This window comes from Agelaius phoeniceus, chromosome 7 (genome assembly GCF_051311805.1).
Source record: "Agelaius phoeniceus isolate bAgePho1 chromosome 7, bAgePho1.hap1, whole genome shotgun sequence".
Classification (NCBI taxonomy): Eukaryota; Metazoa; Chordata; class Aves; order Passeriformes; family Icteridae; genus Agelaius; species Agelaius phoeniceus.
The window spans coordinates 15,685,042-15,699,664 of NC_135271.1; the positions used below are offsets into that span (position 1 = coordinate 15,685,042).

At 46.9% G+C, this 14,623-nt stretch overlaps 2 protein-coding genes and 1 long non-coding RNA gene across 5 annotated transcripts in view; 1 reads left to right on the top strand and 2 right to left on the bottom strand.

The window, feature by feature from the left end:
- Positions 1-12,828, bottom strand: part of VWC2L (von Willebrand factor C domain containing 2 like) — a 46,169-nt gene extending 33,341 nt beyond the window's left edge. The window contains exons 1-2 of one of the 2 annotated variants that reach the window (XR_013182970.1): positions 12,203-12,828; positions 9,663-10,129 (exon numbers count right to left, since the gene is read on the bottom strand). Coding sequence is in view for 1 of the 2 variants with exons in the window: in XM_054636532.2 (XP_054492507.1) it covers positions 9,663-10,073 (411 nt within the window). In the remaining variant the exon portion in view is untranslated. The remainder of the gene's footprint in view (positions 1-9,662; positions 10,130-12,202) is intronic. The other variant, XM_054636532.2, reaches the window with a different exon arrangement.
- On the top strand, positions 10,734-13,677 carry LOC143694482 (uncharacterized). Its single transcript, XR_013182971.1, has 2 exons — positions 10,734-11,774; positions 11,950-13,677. It is a non-coding gene; the product is annotated as an uncharacterized LOC143694482 (long non-coding RNA).
- Positions 13,490-14,623, bottom strand: part of SPAG16 (sperm associated antigen 16) — a 373,146-nt gene continuing 372,012 nt past the window's right edge. For both annotated transcript variants that reach the window (XM_077181042.1, XM_054636654.2), the window contains one exon: positions 13,490-13,833. In XM_077181042.1, the coding sequence (XP_077037157.1) occupies positions 13,652-13,833 (182 nt within the window). In that variant the 3' untranslated portion in view covers positions 13,490-13,651. The remainder of the gene's footprint in view (positions 13,834-14,623) is intronic.

Below are 14,623 nucleotides of genomic sequence, written 5' to 3' on the forward strand. Positions count from 1 at the left end.
GGACATTGTGTGTAAGGATGTTCCTCTTCTAGGTGATACTGCAAAGGGAAAAAACGCTTTTCTTGCCAGTTTTACTGATTATGGAGTTGAAATGCTTTCTCCCCTTTTGAGAACACTTTAGAAGAAGAAGTGCCAACCTCTTAAAAAGGAAGTGTCACCCTCTGCATTTCTGCTGATGCCAAGGTGGTTTGGGATGCAATGGATCTCAGCTGGCAGCTCTGCACACTTAAGGCATCACTGCCATAGATTCAGATCCATGAGCTGTACCCACACTCACCTCCTGCCCACACTCTGGATGTGTGCCACCCCCTGCAAGTGCTGGGCTCCAAGAAAAGGAAGACTGAAAACCAGGGCTGCTGACAATCCCTCCCTCTTTAGGTTTTCAAGACACTCCCAGAGAGAATCTCTCAGACAGGCTGGACTGAAGGCATCCTGCTCCATGCAGACAAAACAGCAGGAAAAGCAGAGTGATGCAGAGTGACGTCTGTCAAATTGGGCACTTACATCTTAAGAGGAGCTGTAACTTTTAATGACACTAAGGACAATGGCAATCCTGATGGAAATGATCTCTGTAGCTACAGTTTCAGGTGGGGAATTTATTGGCAGGAAGCAAGAAAGGCAAGAAAGTTTGAAAGGACCTGATGAATAAATTTGGAGGCAAAAATGGCTTCCATATTATGGCTGAGGTAGGAAGTCATAAACCAGGGGAGAGGAATAAAAGAGGAACTGGGATAGCATTCATCAGAGATACTCCTGGAGGAGAAATTAGAATCATTTTCATTGTTATTGAAATTGCCTGTGATCTCAGACAGATTAGCAGAAGATTGCAGGAAAATTCAGAGAGCTTTCAGCTGAGAAATTTTGCAGGTGCCAAACTTGTGGAGAAGGAGCTGGTGAACAAGTTCCACCTGAAGGTGGGACTGAACCCTGCCCACTTCTCTTCTGAGCTGCTCACTTGGCTTTTACTATAAGCAGTGCACAAATAACCATCTAATTTATGTTTAAAATTGGTAAATGGCTCTTTTGTATGTGCCAATACAAAAACCCTCAAAGTGCAAAAATTTCTCTCATTTTTGTCACTTACTTAATAAAATAAAAATCATCCAGCCAGCTAGTAGAGATACAATATCAATTATACTAAAAAAACTGTAACCACCTGGATTTTCCATAGGTGGAAAGTTGCTCAAATCAACAATATGTTGAGTAATTATAGACAAGCACACTCAGTGAAAACACCATCAGGTTGCAAATGACTTTGCAACAGGAAAAAACTATTAAGTCATTAGATAATTTATCTGCAGTGAAAAAATTGGAGCTCTATCCTACTTATGTGGAGCCCTAGCAATACAAATCAACTTTGCCATCCAAAAATTGAAAAATGCTTGCACCACTCTGCAGATTGGCTAAACCAAGCACCTGGCTTCCAAGAAGCAGCAGAAACAGATGCTGAGATCCTGCTTTTAAGGGAGCCCTCAAATCACACACAAACATTGTGAACACAAGAGTCTTTCCAGTGTGCTGGTGGACCAGGCTTGGATTCTGGAGCTGGAAGAGCACAAGGATGCTCTAATCCCTCCAGGTTGTGCATTCCTCTCTTCCCCTCATTCCTCATTCCCATGCCTGTCCATGATCACAAACAACATTATCCTTGCCATTCTTTTGTGAACATTCCTGGGGAGCCCTACAGATCAGTAAAGGGAGATGAGGGGCACAGAAGATGCACCTCATCCTGAGCATCCTGGGCCCACATCTGATGAGTCAGGCTTGTGATGCCTTTAGGAGCTTTGTGCTCATAGATTTGCTCTGTGCCACACAATTTGATGAGTTTAAAAGGCTCCTGGAAGCCTGGCTGGATCTGAAGAGTGACTCCTCCATTAGCTGATGAGAGAGACAACCTTGAGCCGAGTCCTGGCCCCTTTTCCACCAGAGCTGTGTGTCTGCAGTCTCGTGGTTGCTTTTCTTGTGCAAAGCTTTCTGTAAAAACATGACTTTGCACTTCTTCCGTGAGAACACTCTCTTTGCTCTGATATATGTCTCCTTTTATTCCTTACAATAGTTGCACCTCACCTACCCTGGGGCTCTGTCACTTTGCTGATAATTTTTATGACTGGATTACAATGGTTTTTTAGTTCAGACATGCCCGGTGCCCAGGGAAGGGGACTCCATCTGAAAGGTTACAGATATGACAGATGGCTCCAACATGTGAAGCACAGCGCCATTCGGACACGGACAAAATGTCTGTGTGTGCTTCACCTTTGTTAAGCTCCTTTTAATGTCAGCAAGGAAAGTGAGCCCAGCTGGCAGCTTTCTGCTCTCCATTCCCTCCTGGTTGGCTTTTGCAATGAAGGAGCCCTATCTAGGGAAAGCCTCCTGGAGCAGGGAGACAGGAACAGAGGTTCTGGTCAGAAAGGTGATCCCTTTTATACGTGTTTTCCCGATAGCCAAGTCTGTTGTTTCCTTCTCTGTCCACACTGAGAGATGGGAGAAGGTGGTGAGATCAGCTCCATGTACTGATAAAACACTATTTCTATTTCTAATTCTATATTCTAGTTTCTATTATGGAGGAAGGTATAATACAACCAGACAATCACTAGGGAGGAGATGTGGACCTTGGTCCTGCTCCTTCTGCAGCTGCCAGGGAGGCTCCTGCCCCTCAGGGGATGTCATCATTTGGTTAAGAGCACAGGCTGGGAAGGATGTGAACTGAAAACAGGTTTGAATGGGTTATCTATGATGAGAGAATACACTGGGCTCTGCTTACACAGGGAGCACACTAGGCTAACCCTCAGTCAGAAAGTTTTGCTGACTGGGATGACCACAGTCAACAGACGGAGAGATTCCCTGCTTTCAGGAGCTGTTTCAGCCCTACTGCTTCTCCAAGTACACTGATTTTACTGTAATTCCCAAAGAATTACCTCTGCTATTACCACAGGACAGTAAGGAAGCCTCACATATCCTTATTTTGCAACTAGACTGAGCATTGTCACTACATAACTTATCTAATTACAGCTTTTAAAACAGTAACTAGAATAATTGGCTGATTGAGCATTTTTTTAATGAATGCAATTCTGATTAGAGCACATTCCAGTGGCAACAAACACATACCTGCACTTCCCCTCCCTCTAGCAGGAAACAGTTTCCTAAAAAACCTTCTCACCAATGAGCTGTGAATGTTTCTAAGGATGTCATCATCCTTCTTCCTAAGCTGATGACCCCAGGACCTCCTGCTCAGCAGCCCCACAGAAACAGCCTGGGTGACAGAGACAAACAGCTTGGGAGAGCCAAGGGATGAGCAGATTTCTCCTTGGCCCCACTGAGCATTGTCTGCCACAACAATAAAGCCTCAGACTTGATTTTACCACTCTTGGAAGGAGCTGGTAACACCTGCAGGTACTACATATTCCATTTGCTTAACAGTAAGGCTCCAGCAGCCATGGAGGGAGGGCAGGGCAGTGCCAGAGCTTCTCCACTGGCTGTGCAGATATCCCCTGTCCTTCAGCAGCTCCCTGGACAGCCCCCATTCTGGAAGCCAGCAGAGCTGATGGGCTATTTGCTGGAGTGGATCACTGAAAGCCCAGTCTCAGCTCTGGCACTCCCAATGCTGGGCACACATTAATTCCTGTGTCATATTTACTGGGGAAATACCAATCCCTTGGGATTGCATGTACAGGCTGAGCTCTGCACTGGGACTAAAACCAGGGGCCTGTGCTCAGTTCCTGCTGATTCTGAATTGTGGGGATTCACGTTTTAGGTCTCATCCATTTCAGTGGGGAGCTCTGAGACAGTTTGTGTGTGGCACAGCCAGCACCACTGAGCTCTGAGCTTTTGAGGCCTCCCATGTATTACTGTGCTGTAGGGAAGAAAATTCCATGGATTTTTTTAGCCAAATTCTGAATAAAGCCCACCTTCTTTCACCTATTGTAACAATATATTTGTGCATAATGTGATATATATGTTACAGAATCAGTAGCTAAATTCATAGCATAATTTTAAAAATAGGTTTCACTATAGATCAATATGTGACAGGCCTATCTATTTTAGTATGTTTTCTTGGTACAAATTATGACAGAAATACAGTAAGTCAGTAATTTTAGATCCCTTTGCATAGACATTGTCACTGTAATTTTGCCAGGAGGGAGATAATAAATCATACTTTTCCATCTGACTGATGTTCTGTTTCCCCTGTCTGATTTCAATGGCTGTATGCTATCTTCAGAGCTGGCATTGTTCATGAAAGCACAGGCACGTTATTGAAATTTCTTTTGTATTATGATTTTCTAGCCATATGTGAAATTGCAGAACACACAAGAAGGGAAAAAAAAAGCCCCACTTGTTTGAGTCATAGTAGAAAAAAAAAGCCTGCTGCACACATCTTGGAGAGAAAAATGCCAATATTAAAAGGGGGGCCCTCTCCACCCAGGGCTGGCACACTCTTGTTTCTCAGAGAAATGCTCTCTAAGAGCACCACCCCACCAGTAACACTCTGCACCATCCCAAGTGCTCCATTCATATTTCATAAACTTGCACTCCAAGGCTGGATACCTGGTGGCCTGAGCCAGGCTGTTGTTTACACCACTTAATTTCTATTTCTGTTCAGAAATTTCTATTTCTGGCACACTTCTGGGGGGTGGGGAAGCCCTTTTTGGTTTCACTGCCTCCTTTTCTCCAGCATCAGGATGGACACACTGTGTTTCAGGGGCTGAGAGCTGCAAACCTGCCTGCATGTGCCTTTTGATGAGAGGCCTTGCTTTGCTCAGTTAAATTCAGGTAATTGCATTAATAAAACATTTTAAAGAGCATTACCAAAGGAGAAGGAGGTGCCACTATTCTGAAGTAAAGTTTTCCATAATGAGCTGAGGATCAGTGCATGATAATGCTATGCTTACACAGTCCCTCATATATTTTGGGCTCTGATTACACCCTGAAGAACCCTGCTAGAGCTGTGTTCCTACTGTGCAAAGCACTGTTCAAGAAGACATAAAGTCAGCAAGATACAAAAACCTTCACTGAAGGATTACAGGTGATTTGTGGACAAAACAAAGCAATGAACTTAAGATATAGTGGCAGGGAACAGGGGAGAGAAAAATAAAGTAGAATTTTAGCAATGAAATCCTGGCTCTTTTCAAGTCAGCAAAAACTTTGCCCTGGAAGGAAAAATTTCACCTTTCCTGCTTTTTTTAAATTTTTTTAATTCTTTTTTTAACAGTGTGGAGGAAAAGGGCAAGAGCAAGGTTTGTTTTCCCATCTCTCCACACTTGTCCTGATGCAGGAGACAAATACTTGGGCATCACCTAGGGACTTTTTCAGTGAGGACAGGTCTGGGAGGAGCCAAGGTGGAAGGGGAGAGGACAAGGAAGTGGAGAAGTCATTGGGAAGGGCAGGCAAATCAAGGCAGCAGCAGAGGATAAGCACTGGCAGAGCCAATGGCTAGAAGAAATTGCAGCTCTGTGCTTGGAAGAAAGAAGACAGCCACTGAAGAGCACCCCAAAAATGTCCAGATGGAATTTTCCAAATTCAAGTTCACAACTGCAGGTTGGAGCTGCCCTTCTCACTTGAACATCATCAGGAAGGCCCAAACCTCTGGTGTTCCCACCCAAAGGATAACTCACCCAACGTTCTGCCAGGCTAACACAGATATTTCAATGTCTGTGCTTAGGAAATTGCTGCCACTGCCTGGAGGAGGATGGCACCGTGCCCACCCTGCTGCAGGGACAGGGAGCAGTCCCTGCCTGTCAGTCTAAAATGGAGAGAATATTTCAAGATGTCAGCTTGACAATCTCTTGTGAACTGACCATTTATCTCCCAGCAATGGCATTTTGCTACACATCCAGAGGTCTGCAGGAGGTTATTCTGGATGTGCCTCTGCTGGGTAATGAGAAACCCAGGAAGTTCAGAGCTGATAATGGACTTTCCAACCTGACAACCCAATCCTCTTCCAGTGGCTACAAATACACTGCATCCACGCCATAATTCCATTTCTCAAAGGTGTGTGCTTTTCTGCCAGTAAGTCATGCAAGAGAGCAAAAGCCAACCAGCACTTGGGGACACTGCAGCCTCAGTGACATTTGCAGAGCTCTCCATCAGCTGCCAAGGCCCATCGGTCACGCTGCAGAACGCTGTCTGCTTAGCTTCCCATCAGCTGCTGCCTGGGGACAGCCATTGCAAACACAGCCATGGGGACCTGCAATAACCAACACCAATCTCCATTTGCTTCTTTTCTGTCTCTCAAAGATCTCTGCTCCTACAGGTGAGTGCAGAGCACTTGGGCTCAGACCTTAACCTCCACGACTGAAATCAAAGCAAGGATGATGTGTGAGAGAAAAGGCAGCTGCCAAGTGACCCAGAGAGTCCCTACCAGATCCCTCTGGAGAAAACAGCCTGAGATTTCCAGCATCCCTCACACCTTCCCTGCAGCCACCACAGCTGCCTTCACCCCTGCTCTGAGAGGGGGCATGGAGGACCTGAGATACCACATTCCAGTGCACCAAAGAGAAAAGCAGAAAACAAGATGGGAAAGAGAGAGATGGATCCCAGTAAAACCCACCAGACCTGCCCTCTCTCCTGCTCCACAGGTATCAGAATCATGACCCCCAGGCATCAATCTGTATTTCTGTCACATTTGAATCAGATCATGGTTAGCATTACAGAGACTGTGCTGGCCTTCTCTGCAGGGGTTTCAGCTGGAACCCCAGCCTCAGCCAAATCCCCCTGCAACCAGGGAATGAGGGAGGCTCTGTATGGGCAGCTGGGGCCCCAAACCCACCAACATCTCCCAGGACCCATAAGAGATGAAGATGCTATGAAGATGCTGCCTGGGGTTAACTAAGCCATCTGTCAAAGACACAAAATTTTACAGAAGGATACAAGAAAAATTCTCAATGGGTTTGGATTTGTAATTGAACTTTAGTTCAGCATTTCAGTTGTACATGTTAATGATTGAGGGGCACAAGCATAAATATTTGGACAGCTGTCTAAGCTACATGGCTTGTTGGCATGTTTGTATTTTGTGCTTATGGCTGTTATGACTCAAAAAATCAGATGTACAAGATCTGTTCACTAGAAGAAAGCTAAATATTCAAGAAATGGGCCTTTGTAACTACTCCTTTACCCTGACAGCATCACAGTTACTGCCAGTGGTAAGAAAAAAAGATTAAATCACATTTGGATTTCTCACCCCAAACCTGAGAAAAAAAAAATCTAGAAACAATACAGGAAAATTCACCCAACTGGAAACCTCTCATAGATATTGATATCCTAGGGAAAAAAAAATCTGGGAGAAAAAAAATTAATCCCAATTTGTGAAAGATCAGGCAGCTGAAATTTCTACAAGATGAGTCAGTCCTGGCACACACACACAGACACACACTTGCAAAAGATTTTTAAATAGAGGCTAATTTCAGCTGAAACTCAGCAGCGACAAGCACTTCTATAGATGACGATTTGGAATCTACATTCCAGCAAAAGTAAATCAAGTGGGTGAAAGGGTTCTGAGACCACATAAAACAGTGCCTCTGTTTCCACTGAAAGCAGCCTGGGCTCGAGTCAGAACAGCCTCTCGTCTTTGACTTCAGTGTGTGTGCAATGGATGGGAGAAAGTTTGCAGACATTATCAATTCAACAGGATGAGGGAAGAGCAGAGCTCAGAGCCTGTAAAACCTATGAACTGCTCAAGATTTCATCTGCAGAGATAGCAGGTATAATCTTTATTCTGCTGAAATAAACAACAAAATGCTTGGATGCCTCATAAAGTCAAGACTTCAGAGCAGCAGCTTCCTGAATCTCAAAGTTCTGCCTTTCCTATAGAATTTATAAAGTCATAGTTCACAGGTGCTTCTTTTTTCCCCACAAAACAGTGATCTTCCATTGTCTGACTCTCCTACAGAACTTTGAGGAAAATAGCAACCCACTGTTTATTCTAGGTAAACACAGAGACTTTCAAAACATTGGTTTCTGCCCTGTCCCACAACATATTGAGCTTTCAGCAAAACACAAGTCCAGGTCAAGAGTTTGACTGTCAGCTAAATTAAGTGTGAAGGATCTGCCATTAGTTCTGGACAGAGGGTTACTGTGTGTCACAGTGGTGTGACACTGTCTACTTTGTGCTTCTCAGAGGGTGCTGCAACTTTGCTTTCCACACAACACCCCAAGGGTTTGAATACAGCAAGCAGGGAACCAGATGGCTCCTAACTCTCTCCAACAGCTTTTCTCTCCTGTATTCTGTTTTCCTAGAGTTTAAGCTGTTATCAGGATGAAATTATTTCTTTCACGAAAAGAGATCGCTACTTTTCCACTTAATTCACACACAAAAGATATTTTAATGACAAGATCTATCTCTCCCACTGAAATCTCTTCAGAGTCCTTACAAATTTCTGCTTCCTGAAAATGAGACCTGATAGCTCTAACATGTAAACCTGATCACCTAGGTGGGATATCTCACCACTTGACAACACAGATGTCAAAATGCAACCACTGAAGTGTGATCATGGGATGAACTTGGGCCTTCCCAGGGCAAGAAGAAACTGTTATCTGAGCAGTTATATCAAGATCAGCATCTTCATATCCTTCAGCAAAGCAGGGTGGCCCTCAAGGAGATGCTCCTCATACATTTGCTTTATCTTGTGCTTGTGACATTAAACTGTCTTGGGCAGACTCAGTGACTGCAGCTCCAGATGGACAGAGAAACACACACCACACATGATAGAAGAAAGGAACTACTAACTGCTACCTTCCCTGAAAATGCCCATTTCTGTGAAAAAGGAACTGCCATCTATGTTACTGAGAACTGGTGAAGTACTCAGACCTATATGCAATTATTTTCCTTGCAGGAAAGACAATGAACTGGCCAAGTGTATGATAAGATCTGGCACTCAGCCAGGAAGAGTTCCAGGCTGTTGTTATTTATGGAGGTTCAACTCTTAAAGCCACATGACCTGGAAGAACAAACTTGTGCACGTACAGCTTTTACAGCCCCTGTTCTTCACTGTGAAATGCTCTTTTCAGAATTGAATAGCACAATTGAAAGCTCGTGATCAGACTCATTAGAATGAGAATTGCAGGTTGTGGAGTGGTTTTGGAAAACACGACTTGTTTTTAAGATGTATTTCAGGATTTCTTTATGACATTCCTTACAATAACTCAACCATTACAATGAAACCCCACACTTCTCATTGCTTGAGATGCTCATCTGCCTAGGCTTTCATCTTCTCCATTCTAGACAGCCTTATCACAGTTGAAATGAAAAAATTAAATAGAGTTTACCATCTACTTATTTGCATGCTCATACAGTTATGAGTAACAACTCTCAGCACCATCCCATCAATTTTTTGCTATCCAAATTGCAAAAGGGGTTCTTAAAAAGCACTCAGTACTGGGTTACACAGCCTTGGTAGTCCAGCATGAGCCATGCTATGAGCAAAGGAGGCAGATGCAGAGGGCTGGCAATTCCCACAGGGGCTTTTCACTGACCACTGGCCCTCAGGGGTGCACAGAAGGGGGAGGTGACAGTTTTTACATGAGTCAGACCTGATCACAGCTAAAAATGACTTCAACTTCAGCATTCATCAATGGCAGTAAGCAAATACTGAGTGCCTTTGAGAGCTCCCAACAAAAAATACAATTCCTAAAGCATACTGGTAGGAAATAGTGAAGAAAGGATTCCATACCTTAAATTCCTCCAAGATCTTGTAATTTTTCCCATGATATTCACAAAAGTTTTTTACTTCTTTGCATTCTGGACAGCATCCATTGTGTTCCACTTTTGTGCACTTTGGGTGGATTTTGGGGCATTCTGGTTGATCACAAACAGGTCCATCCTCAGTACAGACACAGGGACAGTTGGAATGTCCTGGGAAAAAACGTTCTCCCAGTTTGTACACAAAGCCACTGTCATCCACACAGCCCTTCCCCCGGTAGTCATCAAAGATCAGATTGTCATTACTGGAGGTCTGGTCCCCTTCATCAGCGGGGTAATCTTCATGATTGATGGCAGCTGGAGTGACCAAACCAGGGAGCACAAACAGAAGTATCCAGGCTTCATGGATGTGAAGAGCCATCCCCCTCCTCAGCTTCTCCATGGGACCTCAAAGCCAGATACAAACAGTTGCTTCCATAGGGAGACCAGTGTTGTGGTCTGAAAACAAACAGTTTCAAGTGAGAAAAAACTCAAAATTCAAGGAATACTGACTTATAAAAGTCATTGTTTCAACCAGTACCGAAGAATAGATCAAAGTTTTTAACTATCACTGTTTCATTTGAATTAAACCTCTTCCTAACTATTGGCAAAAAGAACAAAGCATGTGAAATACCTAAAATTAGACACACATGCCTGGAAGCATATGACCATAAAATATCTCTGAAGGAATGGTGGTTCACAGAATCATCTAATTTTTACCTTCCTCATTTTTGCAGTTGAGTTTTTGGATGCACCAGAAATTAAACCAGCTGCCTGAAATCTCATGGTGATGGGCAGCTCGGAGGGTTTTGAAGCCAAGTTTAAGAATGGTCTAAACCCCCTGTGGGGGCCACTGTCCCTTGGTGCTATGTATGGAGCACAGCCCACTTCATTAAACCGAGGTGGGAAACCTGAGCTGAAAAAGGAGTTAAACATAATCTGCTGTCAGATCTGTGTCTGAGCTGAAAGATGGTGCTGGGTTAAATTTGGGGTGCGAGAGGTGGAATAGTACAGAACCTTATTTACAGCATTTCTGAAGAGGGACTTCCTGGGCTCCCAGCACAGCCCAGCCCGCAGCAGGTACGTTTAACCCTGCCAGAGGCAAAGATGCAATTCACCATCTCCGTTATTCAGCATTTCAGTGATTCCCAGCAAAGACCGCGGAGTGCAGGACGTTAAATGCCTGCATAATGCATGGAGCCGCTGAAACGTGTCGGCCTGATTAAGCTGGAGCCTTTCTAAAACTTCGGGAGCGACGCAGCACGGCCCGACCTGCGGTGAGCTGTGCTCAAGTGGTGGAGCGAGCACGGAGCCCGGCAGGGACAGGGGCTTTCAGCGACCCCCGGAGAAGGCTCCGTGCCGGTGCCTTGGGAACACTTCTGGCTGCCCACGGTGCCACATCACTGCCACCAACCTGCCCACGCACCAGCCTGCAGCCAGAGCAACCCTGGCAGCAAACTGGTTTCTAACCCCTCTTTAAAAAGCTGGGCAAAGTATTACAGGAAACTTTTAAATGAGATGAAATATCAGCATTACATGGACTGCAGAACTACGGAGGCAGATGCTGGCACAGACCAAAACAAGAAGGGCTGTTGGGGTGTGTGTGTCATCATCCCTTCTTTTCCTCCATTCCCAGAGCATGCACACACAGGCACACGGAGTCTACACAAACATGCATTAACCTACACACACGGGCAAACACGTACTCCCCCCACCCCTCGGGGTGACATTTTTATATACTGGCTTTTTTGGTGGACTGCAGATGTTCGGCAATTAATTCTCCCTTAATTGAAGCAAAAAAGGAGCAGCAGGAGGAGAAAGCTTTAATCCCAGAGAAGCAGCTAAAGCATCCTGTTGACCAAGCAGTTTTTCCGAAGCCACAACAGAGGGAGACACCGGATATTACACAAGATTTATCAAATTCGAAAAGATATCTTCTTAATTAAAGTACTAGCTGTGTTTCCATCACAAGGACTATGCACCCTCTTGTTACTCCTATCAGCAGTATCTACTGTAACACGATGCTTGGAAATCCAGCGATTCATGCAGATACGGCTGCTTTACATATCTACAGAGCAGAGCATCTCCCCACCTAACGCTACAGGTAGGTTGCAACACTGCAGATTTGTGGGCATTTAGGGGGAAAAAAAAAGAGCAGCAAACAGTCATTCATATCTGAGGAAATGTGAAACACTTGTGAGAATTTGTGGGAGTTTTATGAGGAAGCTCTGAAAACAAATGTGTGCGTATACATATATGTATATAAAAGTTCTCCCCAGATATTTTGCTACAGCAGCTGAGATGTCCCACAGCAACTCACAGGCACTCGGCTCGATCCTGGAAATCACACAGACTGCAGACGTCTTGCACGGACACATTTCAACAAGTAAACAAATGCTGCTTGGCTGAGAATTAGTTTACAGCTTGAACTTTCTCATCATTTCTCATCCTGAGAGAGGCCAGGATCGTAGGTAAGTCTCTGAAACGTTTCCATCCGCCTTCCCTCACCCCAAGTAAATAATTCACACCTACCTGATCAGGATGGATGTGAAAGCTGAGAGGGGTCACAGGCCAACATGGACTGAAAGGTTAGAAACAGATTAGTGAAAGCAGTTCATCCTAATCACGTTTTCGGTGTTGACTCACGGACAATCCCTTTTCCTCCACCTCCCATCGCAAAACGGGAGCGCGGCAGCCCAGCAACCACAACATGAGAACTGAGCTTTAACCCGGCGCCGACGATTCAGAGGGAGCAGGATTCAGGCGGTCCGGAGGCTGCGATGCCGCGGAGAAACCCCGGTGCCAGCAGCAGAGTCATCGCGGCGAACTTGGGCTGCATCTCCTCAGGTCTCGGGGCGGGCGGGGGAGAGAAAACAACCCATCCCTGTCCCCTCCCTGTGCCCGGCGGATCTCCTGCGGCTCCAGCTTCGCCTCGGCGGGGGAAGGGGGGGAGCGATCGCGGGTTAGGCGGGAGGCAGGCGGGGGAGGGCGGGCGCAGGAGCCCCGCGCCCGGCGGGCGGGCGGCCCCCGCGCCCCTCCGGGGACTCCCCGGCCCGGACGCCGGCCATGCCCGCGCCGCGCAGCTCCGCGCTCCCTGCCTGCCCTTATTAGGATTAATTTTGCTTTTAGGAGGGTGGTGGTAAAAAAAAAAAGAAAAAAAAAAGAAAAAAAAAGAAAAAAAAAAGAAGAAGAAGAGAGAAGAGCCGGGGGGGTAAAACCCAAAAAATAATGCAGGGGCGGGGCGCCTCCGCCCCGGCCGCTGCTCCGCCTGCCGCCGGCTGGGGCGACAGCTCTGCCCAGACCTGGCGGTCCCCCTCAGATCCACCGGCTCCCGTCAGATCCGCCGGCTGGAGCTCCTGTCAGCCCGGCTCCCCTCAGCCCGGTTCCCCTCAGATGCACCGGCTGGAGCTCCCCTCAGCCCGGTTCCCCTCAGATGCACCGGCTGGAGCTCCCCTCAGCCCGGTTCCCCTCAGAACCACCGGCTGGGGCTCCCCTCAGCCCGGCTGCCCTCGGATCCGCGGGTTGGGGGTTCTCTCAGCCCCTCCGCTCTCTCCAGCTCCGGCTCAGCGCCGCTGCCCCGGCGGTGTCCGGGAAAACATCCCCCATGGCCGCATTGTGGAAACTTCGCCTCATCTTCCCACAGGCGGCTGCGCCGGGGAAGGGGCGCCCCGGCTCCTGTGGCTCGTGCTGCGCTACATTAAAAATCAATCTCCTTGCAATTCGGCTGCGCCGGCATTAGGCGTCATTGTAAAGCTGTTTCTCCAGAAACCACCAAAAGAGAGATTCTTGGCACTGGGGAAAACGCGGTGACAACAGGAAGAGGGAGAACTAGAGGGGTTTATTTGGATAAAGCGCTAAATAATGCTCCGTTTGGGCGAACATTCCCCGAATAGCGCAAAGACGAGCTAGGAAGCTATAAGCGCGCAGTGCTGCTGTCAGACCGCTCTCGTGGAAGGCGATGTCACTGTGTGTCACTGTGTGTCACTGTGCCCAGCTCCAGAGGCAAACCCTGCCATCGGCACCCGCGGACAGCAGGGAATCCTGGCTGTGGAAGCGCACGCAGCGCACCTCGACCCCGGGGCCGCGCAGGATGGAGAGCTGGCCCACGGCCAGGGACAGCACCTTCACGGAGCCCTCGCTGCTGGCCAGAGCCACCAGGTCACCTGAAACACACGGCAAAGGCATCATCGAGGTTGGCAAAGGCTGCACAAGAGAGCGGCACAGGAAGTTTTGAGATGTTGGCTTTAAAGCAACTCACATGTACTCCTGTTTTCTGAGATAAATTAACAGAAAGTTGGACGGATCAATAACAATGAGATTGGATTTTGCAGCAATTAGGTCAGTGTGGAGACCTCATGTTCTCCTCACAAGAAGCCTGGCTACTTAGACAGAATGGCAGAATCTGCTGAGTTGGAAGGGACCCACACGGATCATGGTGTCCAACTCCTGGTCTTGCACAGGACACTGCAAGGGTCACACCATGTGCCCAAGAGCGTTGTCCAAACCTTTTTTGAACTCTGTCAGGTCTGGAGCTGTGACCATCCCTGGGGAGCCTGTGCCAGTGCCCCACCACCCTCTGGAGGAAGAACCTTTCCCTAATATCCAACTAACCCTCTCCTGATACAGCTGCAGGCCATTCCCTGAGGTCCTGTCACTGTTTCCCACAGAGCAGAGATCAGTGTCTGCCCCTCCACTCCCCCTCACAAACCCTGGTGAGTCCCCCCTCAGTCTTCTCCAGCTGATCAGAACAAGTGCCCTCAGTCACTCCTCACACAGCTTCCCCTCAAGGCCCTTCACCATCTTTGCTGCCCTTTGGATGCTCTCTGATAGCTTAATAATTTTTTTTGTTACAGTGATGAGAACTGCACACAATACTCAAGGTGGAGCAGACCAGAGCAGGACAATCACTTATATTTGAATACAGTTATTCAGGGACAGATTCTGAAACACAGA